The sequence below is a fragment of the Lotus japonicus genome, chromosome 1 (genome assembly GCF_012489685.1).
Source record: "Lotus japonicus ecotype B-129 chromosome 1, LjGifu_v1.2".
Classification (NCBI taxonomy): Eukaryota; Viridiplantae; Streptophyta; class Magnoliopsida; order Fabales; family Fabaceae; genus Lotus; species Lotus japonicus.
The window spans coordinates 97,978,086-97,993,028 of NC_080041.1; the positions used below are offsets into that span (position 1 = coordinate 97,978,086).

The 14,943-nt window shown below is 36.7% G+C and overlaps 2 protein-coding genes across 4 annotated transcripts; both read right to left on the reverse strand.

Annotated features, from left to right (window-relative positions):
- Window positions 1-5,449: 5,449 nt before the first annotated feature.
- On the reverse strand, window positions 5,450-9,334 carry LOC130728198 (protein ARABIDILLO 1). 3 transcript variants are annotated; one of them, XM_057579574.1, is made up of 3 exons: window positions 9,217-9,312; window positions 8,798-9,102; window positions 5,450-7,282 (listed from the first exon to the last, which is right to left on the reverse strand). In XM_057579574.1, the coding sequence occupies exon 3, from the start codon at window positions 7,240-7,242 to the stop codon at window positions 5,569-5,571; it is 1,674 nt and encodes a 557-aa protein (XP_057435557.1). In that variant the 5' UTR covers window positions 7,243-7,282; window positions 8,798-9,102; window positions 9,217-9,312; the 3' UTR covers window positions 5,450-5,568. The 3 variants fall into 3 exon arrangements, with proteins under 3 accessions (XP_057435557.1, XP_057435556.1, XP_057435554.1); XM_057579573.1 differs by having other exon boundaries at window positions 5,450-7,279; window positions 8,798-9,334; XM_057579571.1 differs by having other exon boundaries at window positions 8,798-9,283.
- A 4,071-nt stretch (window positions 9,335-13,405) lies between these two features.
- Window positions 13,406-14,572, reverse strand: LOC130732306 (ethylene-responsive transcription factor RAP2-11-like). The gene has a single exon (XM_057584380.1). It carries the CDS (start codon window positions 14,337-14,339, stop codon window positions 13,500-13,502), a length of 840 nt encoding a protein of 279 aa, XP_057440363.1. The 5' UTR covers window positions 14,340-14,572; the 3' UTR covers window positions 13,406-13,499.
- Window positions 14,573-14,943: the final 371 nt, after the last annotated feature.

Sequence of the window (14,943 nt, forward strand, 5' to 3'; positions counted from 1 at the left end):
TGATTATATGAATATCTTTTACTTATATTTTCTAGTTTGTGTGAATGAGACACCTCATTGTATTTGTTCTCATGATAAGAAAATTTTAATATTGTTGTTCAACTTTAAAAATGAGAGGTCTCAATCTTCTTCTCCTCATCTATTTAAAAATGGAGCCAGTGGTACAAAACATACCACCAGTATGAGAGACTTCGTGAACTTTGCATATGTGGTTCATCTAATTTGGATACCTAAGTTAGAAAGTGAATTATAATTAAATAAATATATATAATATGGGAAAATAAAATACTAAAGTTTTCAGCATGGATACTATGTGCACATAAATTTGTGGTGTTATGGTAGTTTATACTGGTTTATAAAACACTTTAAGATTAAGGTATTAATGTATCATTTATATAATTACTTTATATACTATCCACGCACAATGTATGGATTCAAATGTTTTAAGATTCATGTCACTCAATCAAAAAAGTTTGAGGTGATTTTTCCAAAATTATTATAATTTTTAGAATAATATGTTAATTCATAATACTTTATTAAATAATATCCTATTTTTATATTTTGATTTATATTTTATTATTTAACACGTCAACATGTATAATATGTCCATTCATGATATGTTCTAGATTAGAGTCTTTCTCCCCTACGAAAGGCTGTCTTACCTTTTCCTTTTGTGTATGGGGAAACTATCTATCTATATGCAGCACATAATGAATCAAGGTCTTTTAAACCCTATTCATGTGGCTCATTATTTGTTGGGGTTGTCACTTTTGATATTTGTCGATGATATTCTTCCATTTTTTCATGCCACTACTATACATGTTCAAGTCTTGTCTTCTATTATGGAGGAATTCTCGGCTACTTTTGGGCTTACAGAAAATCTTAAAAAATATCGAATTGTGTGTTCTCTTGGAGTTATTAGGATTTGGGGAAATAATTTTTAAAGTCATTCCTCCATATTATGTACGAGTGATCTGGGTAAGTACCTTAGGTTTCCACTCCTTCACACAAAAGTCCTAAGAAGGTAGATGAACACTTCATTATTTAAGGCATCACTAGGAGAATCAACTCTTGGAAGGAGAAGCTTCTGAACAGAATTGGTAGGATTTGATTGGAAAAGTTTTTCTTTCCTCCCTCCATATATAGTGGCTACCCTAGTCTATCTACAACTTTGTATATAGTCTTCTCTGAAACTTCACTTGGTCAAAGAAGAGAGAAATCAGAAGGTTCAATTTGGTGAGCTAAAAATGTGTGACTATGCCAAAATATCATGGGAAGATTGGTTCTCTAATTCCCCTAAGATCAAGAAAAACACTCTCTCCCATCTTGATCATCAGTTCTCTAAGTACAAGTGACACTTGGACTTGGGAAAATTCCCTAGGCAAGGTTTGTTACCCCTCCTGTGGCTTATCTTAGGTTGATCAACCAACATAATGAGCCTAGTTATCCCCTCCCCTTGAACTTTATTTAGAAGATTGTTGTTCTTGAAAAGGTCAAGTTTCTTACCTAGTTGGCAATGTTTGACAGGTTGCCTACCAACAAATATAGAGTTCAGTGCAATATTTTCTCCACATCTGGGTGTCGAAGATGTTCTTTCTCAATTGAGAATGTTCTTCATTGTTTGAGTGACTATCTGCATGCCAAACATGTTTAAAACTCTCATTCTTTTCTTTAGTAGAATTTTTTTTTTTTAATATTTACATTTATTTTAAAAATTGCTTATCCATAATAAATGCATGTTGATACAGGGTGTTAATAGCCTTGAATGAACTAGGTCCAATCCCATTGAAAGCCTATTTCAAATATTTCTTCCAGCCTTTGTGATATAACCGCATGAAAAGTTGGCAATTTTCTAGGTATAATACCTATACATGGTCCAATGAAGCTTTTACACGTGTAATTGTTTTTAACTTATATATTATTTTCTTTAAATAACACGGAGGGGCTGTTTTGAAACGTTAATTAAATGATGGACTTAATATTGTAATTAATATTTATACTTAAGTCCTTTTTAAACTCTGAATGTATTTTCGAGATCGTCTCTCCCTATGTTCTCATCGCCATGGAAGATTGTGGCCTCATCACGGCCCAAGCTAAGGTTCTGTGTCCATCGCTTCAAGGTTAAGGTTTCTCCCTTGTTCTCATCACAAAGGATGGTTGTATGGCCTCGTCTCCGAAAGGCTAAGGTTCATCATCCACCGCTCTGAGGTGTTGTGTTGATTTAGGGTTTTGCTGCGTAAATGGTTGTCAACATTTAGTGTGAATTGTTAGTTTTTGTGTGTTTGGTTGTAAGTAATTTTATGGGCTTAGGCAGTGACGGATCCAGAAATTTAATGCTTTGAGGGCAATATATACATATAAATTTGTAACAAAAAAAATTAAAATATACTATTAGAGGTTATGGAATTTTTTACTAAAGCGGACACAAGTGAAAGCATTTTTTACTAAATGGGTCATCAAAAACCATACTTTTACTACTCAAGTGAGGGCATTTAACAATGTGGGATACAAGTGAGGGCATTTTTTACTAAAGAAAGCATAAAAAACCACATATTTTTACTACTTAAATTTTTTTCTAATGATATTTTCCAAATTCAAGTGAGGGCACTTGCCCTCATATGCTTGAACATAGATCCGTCCCTGGGCTTAGGGTTACATGAGAAGCGATCGCATTCGTTTTTTTCTAGATCAAGTTTTGTGAGGAAAAAATGTCTATCTTATTCAATTTATGCTTCCTTCTGTCATCATCATTTCACTTCAATGATTTGCTAGCTTTTTCCAGTCACTTTTGTTTTATTTAATTTCTTGATCTCTGCATTTCCTTTGTCTCAAATGCACAGGTAACTAAATCTACGATAAGTTACGTTCAACCTTTCCTTATTTCTCCCATTTTTTATTTGATTGTTCAATCCACGAGTAATGAGTTATATATTTCTAGGATTCTCTTGGAATTGACTTCAATCTGGATATTCTAATTCCAATGGTTCATCATAAAATTAGTGCTCTGTTACAATGATGAGCGGTGGAAAGAGGAGGTTGAGAGGTGGTAGCACTGCCGCCGTGATGAGGGTGGAAAACAAGATGACACAGTCTCACAGAGATGTTTAGGGTTGAAAATTTGTGAAGGACTAGTTAGCAAATAATGAATATTATTAACATTTTTAATGACTGTATGTACATATTAGATTAATTTTATTGGCCCAACTCACTAAGGTACCATACACTCAAGTTAAATTCATGTACTAGAGCAAGCACCTGAAAAGTTAACCGGGGATGCACATGAAAATGCTCTACCACATCAAATATTGAATGTAGGTGGGGTTCAGCTTTCTACCGAAGACCGAGATAGCAAAATGCTCCAAAATCCAGGCATTGTAATCAAACAAAAGTAATTTGTTAGACTTAATGAAGAAAAAATGTTCATTTCAGCAAAATAAACAAATAAAATGTATGTGACAAACCTAAAACAAATTCAAGTACCCTCCATAACTGCTGATGTTGTCTCGGTTGGCATCATTAAGATGACCATATAGAAAGGCTAGTGCAGCTACACCCCAAGCTTAATTGCATACTTTAGTTAGGTCACGAAACAATTGCAAGTGCGTAACCTCGACCTTGTTGTTGCCTTTTCCACAGAAGAGGGTCATCCCCACAAACCATAGCAAGAATGCTCTAGCATCCGCCCTCCTGTTCACACATGTCTTTGTCTATGCAACACCATCAAGCCACGAGTAATGAACATACACTCCCTTGCACGTACGAACTTCATCAGTAGCCTCAACCTCATCCACACGAAGCTGGTCAGCCAACACAACAACAACCTCCTCCCGAATGAAACTAGAAAGTGCAGATAAATATCCCATGACAAGGATATGTAGCAATGCAGAGACGTCGTCTGACGTAATAGTCATCTCCCCGAACGACATATGAAGGACGACGTCTTAAGATGTCATCTCTCTACAAATGCAGACAACATGACCTTGCTAACAGTGGGCAGATTGCATGTCATTAGACTCTCAAGACCAACATCGCAGACCTTTTCCTTAATGGAATCATTGTGGTACTCTGGTTGCTTCTGAAAATGTCTGCCATGATAGTAAACTTTCAAAAGATCCTGACATGTCTCATCATCTGTGTTAGTGTAAGTCTTCCACACTTGATTGGCAACATGAAACTTAAAACTCCTCAGCAATGTCAAGTCAAAAAGCCCCCTGATAGTAAACATCATTCGTATCATTATCATCCTCAGCCTCATTCACATTTTATTCAACATGTCCAGTTTCAGGTCCAATCACCGGATCAAGTGCACGGGATTGTGTTCGCTTTCTACGTTCCGACATCGTCATAGATTTGCGCACGGGGCCATCCACATGTGATTGATCAATCGGGGCTTGAAGTGGGTGATTCAAAAAATAATTTCTTGTCATATTTGTACCGAAATTGGGGAATGGTTCAAATAAAATTAGGGAGTAGTTATTGTAACGCACTGAGAAAATGCACTTTAAAGTGAGAAAATACAGAAGTCGAGAAAGTGGTTGCTTACCAATTCACGATGACTAAAAAGGGAAAATTGGGAGCGACCAGGCGACGATGGACGACGGGGCGAAGGTGACGACAGCGAACGGTGACCGCTGTGATGGTGGTGGCTTGGTGTAGGCGTGAGTGCTTGGATGGAGAAGAAGAAGATGCGAGCATGAGGAAGAAGGGAGAAGCAAGTTTGGTTCAAGTGAGAGTTTGTGAGGGAGAAGAAGAATAGCTAGGGTAGTGGGTGGTTTAGAGGAGAGAAATGGAAATGAAAGTGAGGTGGTGGGTGATTTGGAGAAGTTATTTTCCTTAAGGGTATTTTAGTCATTTCGTACTTTTAGGGATGACATAACTAGATGTGTGAACGGTGGTAGTAACAATTTCCAAATTGAAATTGGAAGAAGGGAGGTAGAGTTGAGAGAAGACCCAACCTTGTTTGGTACCAAAAAGTGAGAGATGAAAAAGATAGAAATATGTGGGACGCATAAGCTTTTTGTGGTCTCACGAGAAAAAGAGAGCATAAAGTATGTAATTTTTAGTTGTTTTCCTATTTTATCTCTATTACTATCATGCTTATTTATAAATATTTATATATTTAAGATAAAAATGCTATTTTATCTAAAAGTAATTTTTTTAACCCAAAGATAATAGTAATTTTCACTTTTATTTCTTAACAAAACAAACAATAGAAGAGAAGATACGTCTCATTCTTTTTCTTCTCTTTCTATCATATCAAACAACATACAAAATCAATTATATTTCTCACATCTTTCACTCTTCTCTCTTTCTCTCCTGAACTAAATAAAACATTAAATTTAGCCCCATCTGGATGTGAATATTGCTGACTCAAACAAGATTTTTGTTTCTTTCGAAGATATCTGTCTTAAACCAAAACCAACATATGAGAGAAAGAGAGTAAAGTGTGTACATTAAAAGTTTAAATATTTATAATACAATCTAACATTGATTACATTGCATAGATTAGCAGTCTTATCCATTTTGTTTCATGAATCATGATACAAGAAGTAACAGTTTTTTCACTCTCTATTTCTTGCTAAACAAACTCCTCAATTTCCCTCTTTCCAACCTCTCATGTAGCTTTTTAGCTCCTGGAATGTCCATCTCAGTAAGTTTCTTAAGATACCCAATTGCCCCATATGAGATCATAAGCTTCCTACACTTCTTACTAGAAGAAAGTGATCCAAGGCAAGAAACTGCATACTTTTTTGCAGTGTTTTGAGGACTTGAATCAAGCAACTGAACCAGATTTGGCACACTCTTACCATCCTTCTTAACTTCCCCGCGATTCCGTGACAGAACCATCAAGCTTGCAATTGCCTGTGCAGCAACCTCCCTAGCACTGTTAGATTTAGCCTCAAGCATCTTCACAAGGAGAGGAATGCAGCCCACTTCACCAACCAATTTCTTCATCTCTGTTGACCTGCAAACCCGGCAAATCGCGGATGTGGCAGCCTGCTGAGCACTGGAAGATCCAGACCTCAGAACATGAACCAAGCGCGGAAGGAGCCCCATTGAAATCAAAGTTTCATCCGAGACCGATCCGACCAGATTCCTCAATGCTCCAACAGCAGATTCCTGAGGAAGTGGACCATCAAGATAAGCTAGAAGATTTCTCACTCCACCTTCTGACACAACACTCCTCCTTAAATTCTCGTTGCTTGCAGTGAGATTCTGCAAACACTCAGCAGCATACTCTTTAGAACCTAACAACATTCCACAGTTCAACAAATTGATGGCAACCCTCACAACCCCTTCTTCAGCTAAAGTTTGTCTCACCTCAGGAACTGCTGATATGTTCTTGAGAGCACAAGCTGCAGCAGCTTGTGACACGGAGTCACCGGTTTGACAAAGCTCAACCAGCGTGCGAACACCACCGTTTCCAACGATCGCACGCGCAGTTTCCGCCTCCATTGACAGCCGCTGAAGGGTAATTGCAGCCTTCTCTTTCCCCACAGCACTGCCTGATTCAACAAGCCTTATGAGAGGAGGCAAAACCCCTTCAGAATCTAACCAATTCTCACAACTTCCAGATTCCGCGAGCGAGCAGATAACCGTTACTGCTTTCTCTCTTATCCTATGTGATGTTGCTGTGAGCAATTGAACTAAAGAAGCAATGTTACTCCGACCAAGAACGGATAAAACATTCTTCTCATCTTCTTTCATGACCTCAACAAGGTTGTCTAAAGCTTTATGCTTTGCTTCCATGTGACCGATCTGAAGGCGCGCGAGCAATTCCCTTATGTTGTTGTGTGTAGCAGCAACATCTGATTCTACCACAGCTGGCGCTAATGAAGCAAAAGCCTCGCCAAGCATACCAGTTTTGATCAGAAGCATACAGTCCCTTAAATTCAAATCGAGCTTCCCGGTTAATGCATCGAGATCACTCTGCATGCGAAGCTTACCCTCATACCTTTCCTTCACACAGAACACAGCCAATTCAATTGCTTCAATGAGTGTTCTTGACACAGCCTGCAACTGTTCTTTGCAAAGAGCATTCTTTGAGAAGCATGGATGGCTTGATAAGTCTGATAAACACGACGGGATCTGTTCTAATTTCGAAATGATCACCTTCCATCTGCAAGAAAAAACCTTAACCTCTCTTGCTTTGTTAACTGCAACAGGTACAAGTTCTTGTGTATGCAACAACCATTCTTCTGTGGAACGTGATTCAATTGCAACATCATTATCTTCCACCATGATTTTGATTTGGTAGGAGCAGAATCGATGATTATAGCTGCTGCAACAAATGAGATACAAGAAAAACCAAAGCTTCAATGACTCAAATGCCAATTTGCAAGTAGAAAAGATGATATTAGCATAGAAAAATCAAAAGGTTGTGGAGCAGTTGCAATCACGATATACTTAAATTATAAATTAAGACTCCAATTGGAAAATTGTGAGGCACAAAAAAACAAATGGCCCAACAGCTTCGAGAATCTTTCCTATGATCAATCTCATACAAAGCTCGTTTTACTGAAAGCATGACTTGTCCAACAAAACTGAAGTACCTAAACCATGCCCCACTAGGCCACTAGTCTTTCCTCTAAAGTGAATTAATACCTTTGGGAAATCCTAACCATATATTAAATTCGTTACTAAGTAGTAACAACTAGTTAAACTATAGCAAAATAGAATGTTTTTCTACGGGTATAGAAGCAGTCGGTAGATACTGTGGTGAAATTCCAAAAGTACCCATCCATGTAAGGCCCAAAATACATACATAACAAATGGTATATACAAGTGCATGTTTGAAAATTCATTATTATAAAACCAAAACCAATGATGGAAAGAGGCTTGTAGGCCAAAAGTAATTACAAGGAAAGAAACTTATCCAAACATGCTACAAATGTGTATGGTTTCTAGTAATTTATATTGGATAAAGTATGAGTGAGTTTAGCTCTGGATACCAGCGCAGGACAAAGCGAGCGCCTCTAGGATCATTTGCCCAGGTACTTATAAATCACCCGTTAACACGCTTTTACATCGACAATGAGAATTGAGCACACAACTTTCTGAGAAAAAGTGGTATGTCGTTACTGACTAACATGTCTTTACATATTTATCTATCCAAAATAGTTATTAATTTTAGAAAAAACAAATTCACATTGTACCAATAGATAAACAAATAAACACCACAAGTATAATACTGGTATTCTTTAGAGGGATATATTAGTCAATAGGAAACAAATCTCCAACTTTACTTTTTAACCATGAAGGTTAGGTTTGCTTTGTCAGCTTGATTTTGACTCATATGAACGGCTAAGAGAGACAGAGGAAAGTAGAACTGTTAGCTGTGTTTTGTCTTCCCATTTTGTCCTCATAAATTGGGCTTCTGGTATGAGAAAGTGAAAGACTTTCCTTCAAAAGGAAGACACAAGTCTCTATCTACAGTTATATACCCGTGTACGTAAAATGAATCATCACCAGAAAAATATAAATGTGGTGAAAATTAAAAGTAATAATTTTTCATTTCAATATTATATACCTCAAATTAATTTCACTTGCCCAAAATTATCCTCCATAAATGATGCCCAAAACACTCTTCTTTCCCAGAATTACTGTAAACCCAAAACCATGGTAGCAACTACTACCAAGTTAGAAACTTTGTTCAGAAAAGAAAAAATCTAACATTCATAGAAACAAAAATTAAAGAAAAAAGGAAGCAAAAGAGCACCACTTTTCTTTCCAGAAACAGTAGATTGAAGCAAAGAACCCAAGATTATAATAATGATAAAATTAAGGACCAACCAACCTTTAAGAATCAGTAACTGAGAAAGCAACCCAATGTGGCTTCATCTTCAAACTCTTTCTCTCTCTTTTTCTCTCTCAGACAGACACCAATGTATGATCTCAGAAATGCCTCAAAATTTGATACACCAACCACCCCAAGACTTTGCTTTAACAACTCCCAATCATGCTTCTCCAATCAGCAACCATGAGATGACACTCATAAAAATCGAGTCATTCATGCTCAAATGACATGAAGACAACGACCCATAAAGAGTTTTGTCAGAATCAGCAAGACCCAGAAACGGTTTCTGCTCCTTAACTGTGAAACTGACATGAAAAGCTCATAATCTCAGTTAATAGTAATAAATCCACTGAAGAAATCAGAAGAATCTTCCCACCTAGCTAGAGTCAAAATATACAAAAAAGAAAGAGATTAACTACCAGCAATTTAAAACATTGACAGGTTCAGTTCACCAACAATTCAAAAATCAAAACATTCAATTTCAACTGCTCTCTCTCTCTCTAGAATTGGAAGATAAAATGTGTCAGGTCACGCTGTCTCTCAAAGATTGTGTCTGCGGTAAAAGGACATTATTTTACTCTAGCTGTGAATGGAGAAGGAGGGGTTAAACTTCGTGCAATATGGATTAAAGGTCGAGCAGGTTTTGTGATCCAACGGTCAAGATTGACTTTAAGATGGCCAGTGGGACCGTTGGGATTGGGTAAATTTTGAATAGTTATAAAATCTCTCAATTTGCTTTTATGAAATAAAGTCACGCATGAGGTAATCCTCGCATTAAAAATTTCATTTAAGTTATGTTTGGATGGATGAAATGTCAAAGTAGAAAGATGAATGAAGTGAAGTCGGCTATCGAGATACTTTAGGAAATTAAAAGAGGGAAGCACGAGATATGCACAGTATTGATGTTAATAGTAATCTCTTTTAACTATGAGGTCGGGTGAATTTTCACACATATTTAAAATTGATCATATTTTATAGTCGATTGCTTATGATTTCAAACAAGCACATGTGATATAGGATTAATCACGGCTACCAACGGTGTATATTCTAGAATGTCTATTTGAATGTGGTAAGATTCAGATAGTCATGATGTGATGGTTTGGCCTAGGTTTGAGCCGAAGCCACAATGGTGATGGTAGAGTTTTTTGGCAAGAAAGGCAGTCAAAGGTTGTTGAGGGTTTTTTGGCCAGTAGTAGTCAGTAGAAGGACTAAATTTAGAGTCATGATGGTGAAGGTGAAACCCATTTGCCTTTAGTTTATGGTTCTAACATTTTATTGTAAATAAAATATGCAAAAACAAAATGTGCTTGTTAGGATATCTCAACACTTAGTTGGGGTATGATACAAGACGTGATGTTGACCTATAACATTTAAGTGGGTGTTTCTTCTTTTTACCATATATGTTTTTAAATGAATAAAAAATTTAAATACACTGTCAGATGTCGGTTTCCTATTGGTACACGTCAAATCGCATCAGTCATGTACCATACAATGAGGGTATGGTAGAATTCACCTTAGGCTATGTAGGCTAAATCTATTAGGAAGTTTTTTATGCAATGTGTTGATGAAATGCAGAATGCCATTATACGTATTTTTGTTTAAGTAGTTTAACTTTTCAAGTTTAGAAAATAGTGTGTTGTCAAAATGTAGCAGAAAACTTTATCTTCGCTCTATGTATTTTTGTATAAATATGTCTTTTAATGAATGGAAAATATAGTTGTTGTTATTGTTGCTGCTATATTCAGCCCAAGAAATTGGTATCAAGAGCTCATTTGATCTTAAGACAAGAGAGAGAAAACAAGTGAGGAACCCACAACCTAGAAAAACAACAAAGCATAATGGCATCCAGTCGCTCCTCCTTGCCTCCACCTCGTGTATTTACAAAAGAAAACTATGATTTAAGGGCTGCAAATAAGAACTTATCTAAGAGTTAAGTTTATGGGAAGTGGTAGAAAATGGCAACAATCCAACCGCTCTACCGAACAACCCAACAATAGCTTAGATAAGATTCCACAATAAAGAAAGCATAGAACTTGCCATCATACATGCAATGATGAAATTTTTATCAAGATTCTTGAGCCTTAAAATACCAAGAGGCATTGGACACCGTAAAAAATGAGTTTCAAGGTAGTGAAAGAGCTGAGAAGGATGTGAATTTTAAATTTGAGAAGGAAGTTTGAAGGAATCAAAATGAATCAAAAACTATGAAGGGATTTTCATAAAGGCTCTCAAAGATTGTCACACAAATCAGATTGTTGGGAAATGCAGTAGTTTAACTTATATAATGTAATAATGATGTAATGTAATAATGAAAGGCTTAAATAAGTTTTTGGTCCCTATCTTTTATAAAATGTCTGGTTTTTGTCCCTTGCCGGAGCAAATGTGTGTTTTAGTCCCTAACCTTTGCCAAAAGGTTTGGTTTTCATCCCTCCGGAGCTCTGGGTCAACGCCGGAGCTCCGGTGGCCCATGTGGCAATGTCACGTGGGATTAATAAGCCAGGTGTTATTTTAAAAAAATAAAAGAAATTTAACTAAATAATAAAAAACCCATTTAACCTAAATTAAATCCTTCACTCATCAAACTTAAATCCCAAATTAAATCTTCATCCTATCATCTTCAACATCATATCATTTAAATCTTTCACCTAATTATTATTTACAAATCTCTTCATCAAAACCCAGATTTTGTTCTTTATTGTGACACCCCAGAAATAAATTATTTTCACCAAGAGAACAACAACATACAAAGCCCAGATCAAGTCTTTAGAAAAGGAAGAATTGCAATCTCAATATCCAGACACAAGTCTATAAATCAAAGCCAAATATTAACATCATGAAGAGGCAACTTGTAACCCAGAAAACAACAAATAGATGAACATGGAGATGAAGATGATTCGAACCCCAACCTCGCCCAGATCAGCTGCCCCCAACACTTAGCCACACCCCCAACCCTAGCCCACCCAGATCGAGCCGCCCCCAACACTTAGCCACCACCCCCCGACCCCACCTCTCCCAGATCGAGCCACCCCAACCTTAGCCCCACCCAGATCGAGCCATACCCATCACTAAGAAGCAGAAAGCTCGAAGCTTTGACGTAGAAGAAGAGAAGACCTAGATGGGAATAAAACACAAATGGGTCTTGGGCACACAATGATGATGAGGATGTTGCCTCCATGGGACACGATCGAGTTTGAGGATCAATCGAATTGAGAATTTGAATGAGACAGAAAGATGTTTGTGATTATGTGAGTGTTTTTGTGTGGTGTTAGTTGAACCAGAAATGCAATGAGAGGAGGAGAGTGTGTGTGGTAACCTTTGAAATCAATTTAATCTATGAAAATTTTGTCGGCTAAAGTTCATGGGTTTCATTCATCTTTTTTTGTATTTGATCTTTCTGAAAGTTGTATTTGGGTAGCACAAAAAAGCTGTTAAAATTTTGTGAAAACAGAGTGGCGGTGGTTTAGGTGAGGGATTAGTTTAGGGTAATTGGGATTTTTAATTAGTAAGTTAAAGATTTTTAATTATTGAGTTAATTTCCTTTTTTTTTAATAATAACACCTGGCATTAGTAATCCCATGTGGCAATGCCACATGGGTTACCGGAGCTCCGGCGTTGACCCAGAGCTCCGGAGGGATAAAAACCAAACATTTTGGCAAAGGTTAGGGACTAAAACCCACCTTTGCTCCAGCAAGGGACGAAAACCAGGCATTTTGTAAAGGATAGGGACCAAAAACTTATTTAAGCCATAATGAAATGCAGAATATCATTAGATATGTTATTTGTTTAAGTAGTTTAACTTTGTTGGTTTACAAAACGGTGTGTGCTTTCAAAATGTAGCAAAAACTTTGTTTTCTCACTTTATGTATTTTGTATGAGTATGTTTCTTAATGAATAGAAAATACAGCTGCTATTATTTTTGCTGTATTCGGCCCAACAGGTCTTAATGAGCTAAGTTCGGTTGGCTGGCAAGTTATAACTCACTTTACCAACTCTTTAAGAAGGTGCATGTATTGGACATCAAAAACTATCTATACATATATAGTTGTCTCGTTTTGTTAATGTATTTTATCCAATTCTTGAAACTGAGGATATATTATAATCTATACATATATTGATGTATCACTAAACATGTGCTTTTATTCTGACCAACAATCAAAAGAGAAACACAGCATAAACTGAAAGGGAAAATAGTCTAGCTAGACTGTTTAGTTACCAAAGAACAAATGTGGTTCATATGTGTTACTTGAAAGTGTTCATTAACTTGTGATCAATCAATATTAACTAAGACTAACCTTACGTGTTAATTTATTTCTGCACAGGCATGACCCCCATGTCTGGACGCTTTTCATCTCAATCAATTTTATGAAATTAAAGTTCATTTCATATATATATTTATGTTACATTATGCAATATATACAATTAACTTGGCAGAGTAAAATTTGCATATCAAACACCTCCTCGACCCAAAAGCCAAAGTTTAGCTCTTATATATTTACATGCTATATAATCAACTCTCACCTGTATAAAGTGACTATTTGCTACTTTGAGCTAGTTTGGATACGGGTTTATTAGAGATTATTGTGCTTATCTGTTAGAAAACGCACTAAATAAGCTTCAATAATTAAGTGCTTTTTTGTATGCATTCAAACAGGTACTTTGTGCATCAATTATGATCCAACTCAGTTCACCAATGATTTCAGCTTCACTTTCCACCATTATAGTGAGGAGAGCGATAGCCACTATAAGGGGAGCCATAACCATTATATGGAGAGCCACAACCACTAAATGGAGAACCACAATCGTTGAAAGTTGGAGGCACAAGCACAGAAGGAGAGACCTTGAACCTCTTGCTCCTTGAACCCTCACTTCCATCATCATCACATGCATAGATATTAGGGCTATCCACCCACCCCATCAATTGATCCAATGACCCTTTATCACCAACCCTTAACTCCCCTTCGTCAGAACCGCCTGAACCTGAATCCAGGCGGGTTTGCCGGAACCCGGCCCAAGAAGGAGGGTCGGGTTCCACTTGGGGAACAACAATGCTAGGCTGCACCACTTTCTCAATGCTCTTAACATCCATTGGAGGAATTTGAATTTGGTCACTTCTACGGTTGAAAATGCTAGCAAAGGTGAAATGATCACTCACCCTGCTTTTTGATGACTTATTGCAATCACTTGCCCTGTTTATAATGCTCTGTAGATTCCTGCTTAACTTGGCTTTCAAGGAAGCAAAGCTTAACCCATTTCCATGCTTTCCACCATCAGAGACTTGTTTGGTTTGGTAATAACTCTCTGAAAAATTGGTTCTTGCATTTTCCCCTCGTAGTGCTCTTGCTGCTTCATCATAGGCTCTTGCTGCTGCTTCTGGTGTATCATAGGTTCCAAGCCAGAGCCTCACATGCTGTGAGGAGTCTTTGATCTCTGCCACCCACCTTCCTGAAGGCCTTTGCCTCACACCAATGAATCTTTTGATGGTGTTGAGTTTGTTTGATTGAGATACATTCTTGGAAACACTTTTAGCTTCAGCTTCTGCCATTAAAACTATTGCAAGAATGGAAAAAGAAACTCAATGAAGAGAATTGGGTTTTGGTTTGATTAAGTAGGGCTTAGTTTTGGGTTCATTAATGCTTTTTAGAGCTAGTGGGAGGAGGAATATTGTAAATTTGTAATTATGATCTGACAGATAAAACTTTTTGGCTTTAAATGTGGAACTGATCTTGCAATATATATATAATTTCTATGTATGGTTTTGGGAGTGAGCAAGTGAATATAGGAATATACTCACCTCAATTATTAGTTTTGTACACTTCTTAAACCTTAATTTAATTCTTCAATCATGTGCATGATGGGTACTTCACCGTACTTTAATATGTAATAAAAAAGAATGGTGAATCATCAACTGTGGATCACATCTAGTAACATACACTTTTATGATAATTTTTAACCATCACAAAATAATTAATTGAGAGAAACATATCTATAATCATAAAAACTTAAAACTGTCACAAATTTCATTTATATTTTTAAATAATGATTTTGTGATGGTCTCTCAATCGCGTTTTATGTTTTTTTAACTATTCTCTTTGTGGCGATAAAAGATTTCAACAAAAAGTGTCTCAGTAAATTTCACTTTACATATA

Coding starts and splice junctions, on each gene's coding strand:
- LOC130728198 (XM_057579573.1), bottom strand. CDS start 7,242: ATGGTGGAAGATAATGATGTTGCAATTGAATCACGTTCCACAGAAGAA.
- LOC130732306 (XM_057584380.1), bottom strand. CDS start 14,339: ATGGCAGAAGCTGAAGCTAAAAGTGTTTCCAAGAATGTATCTCAATCA.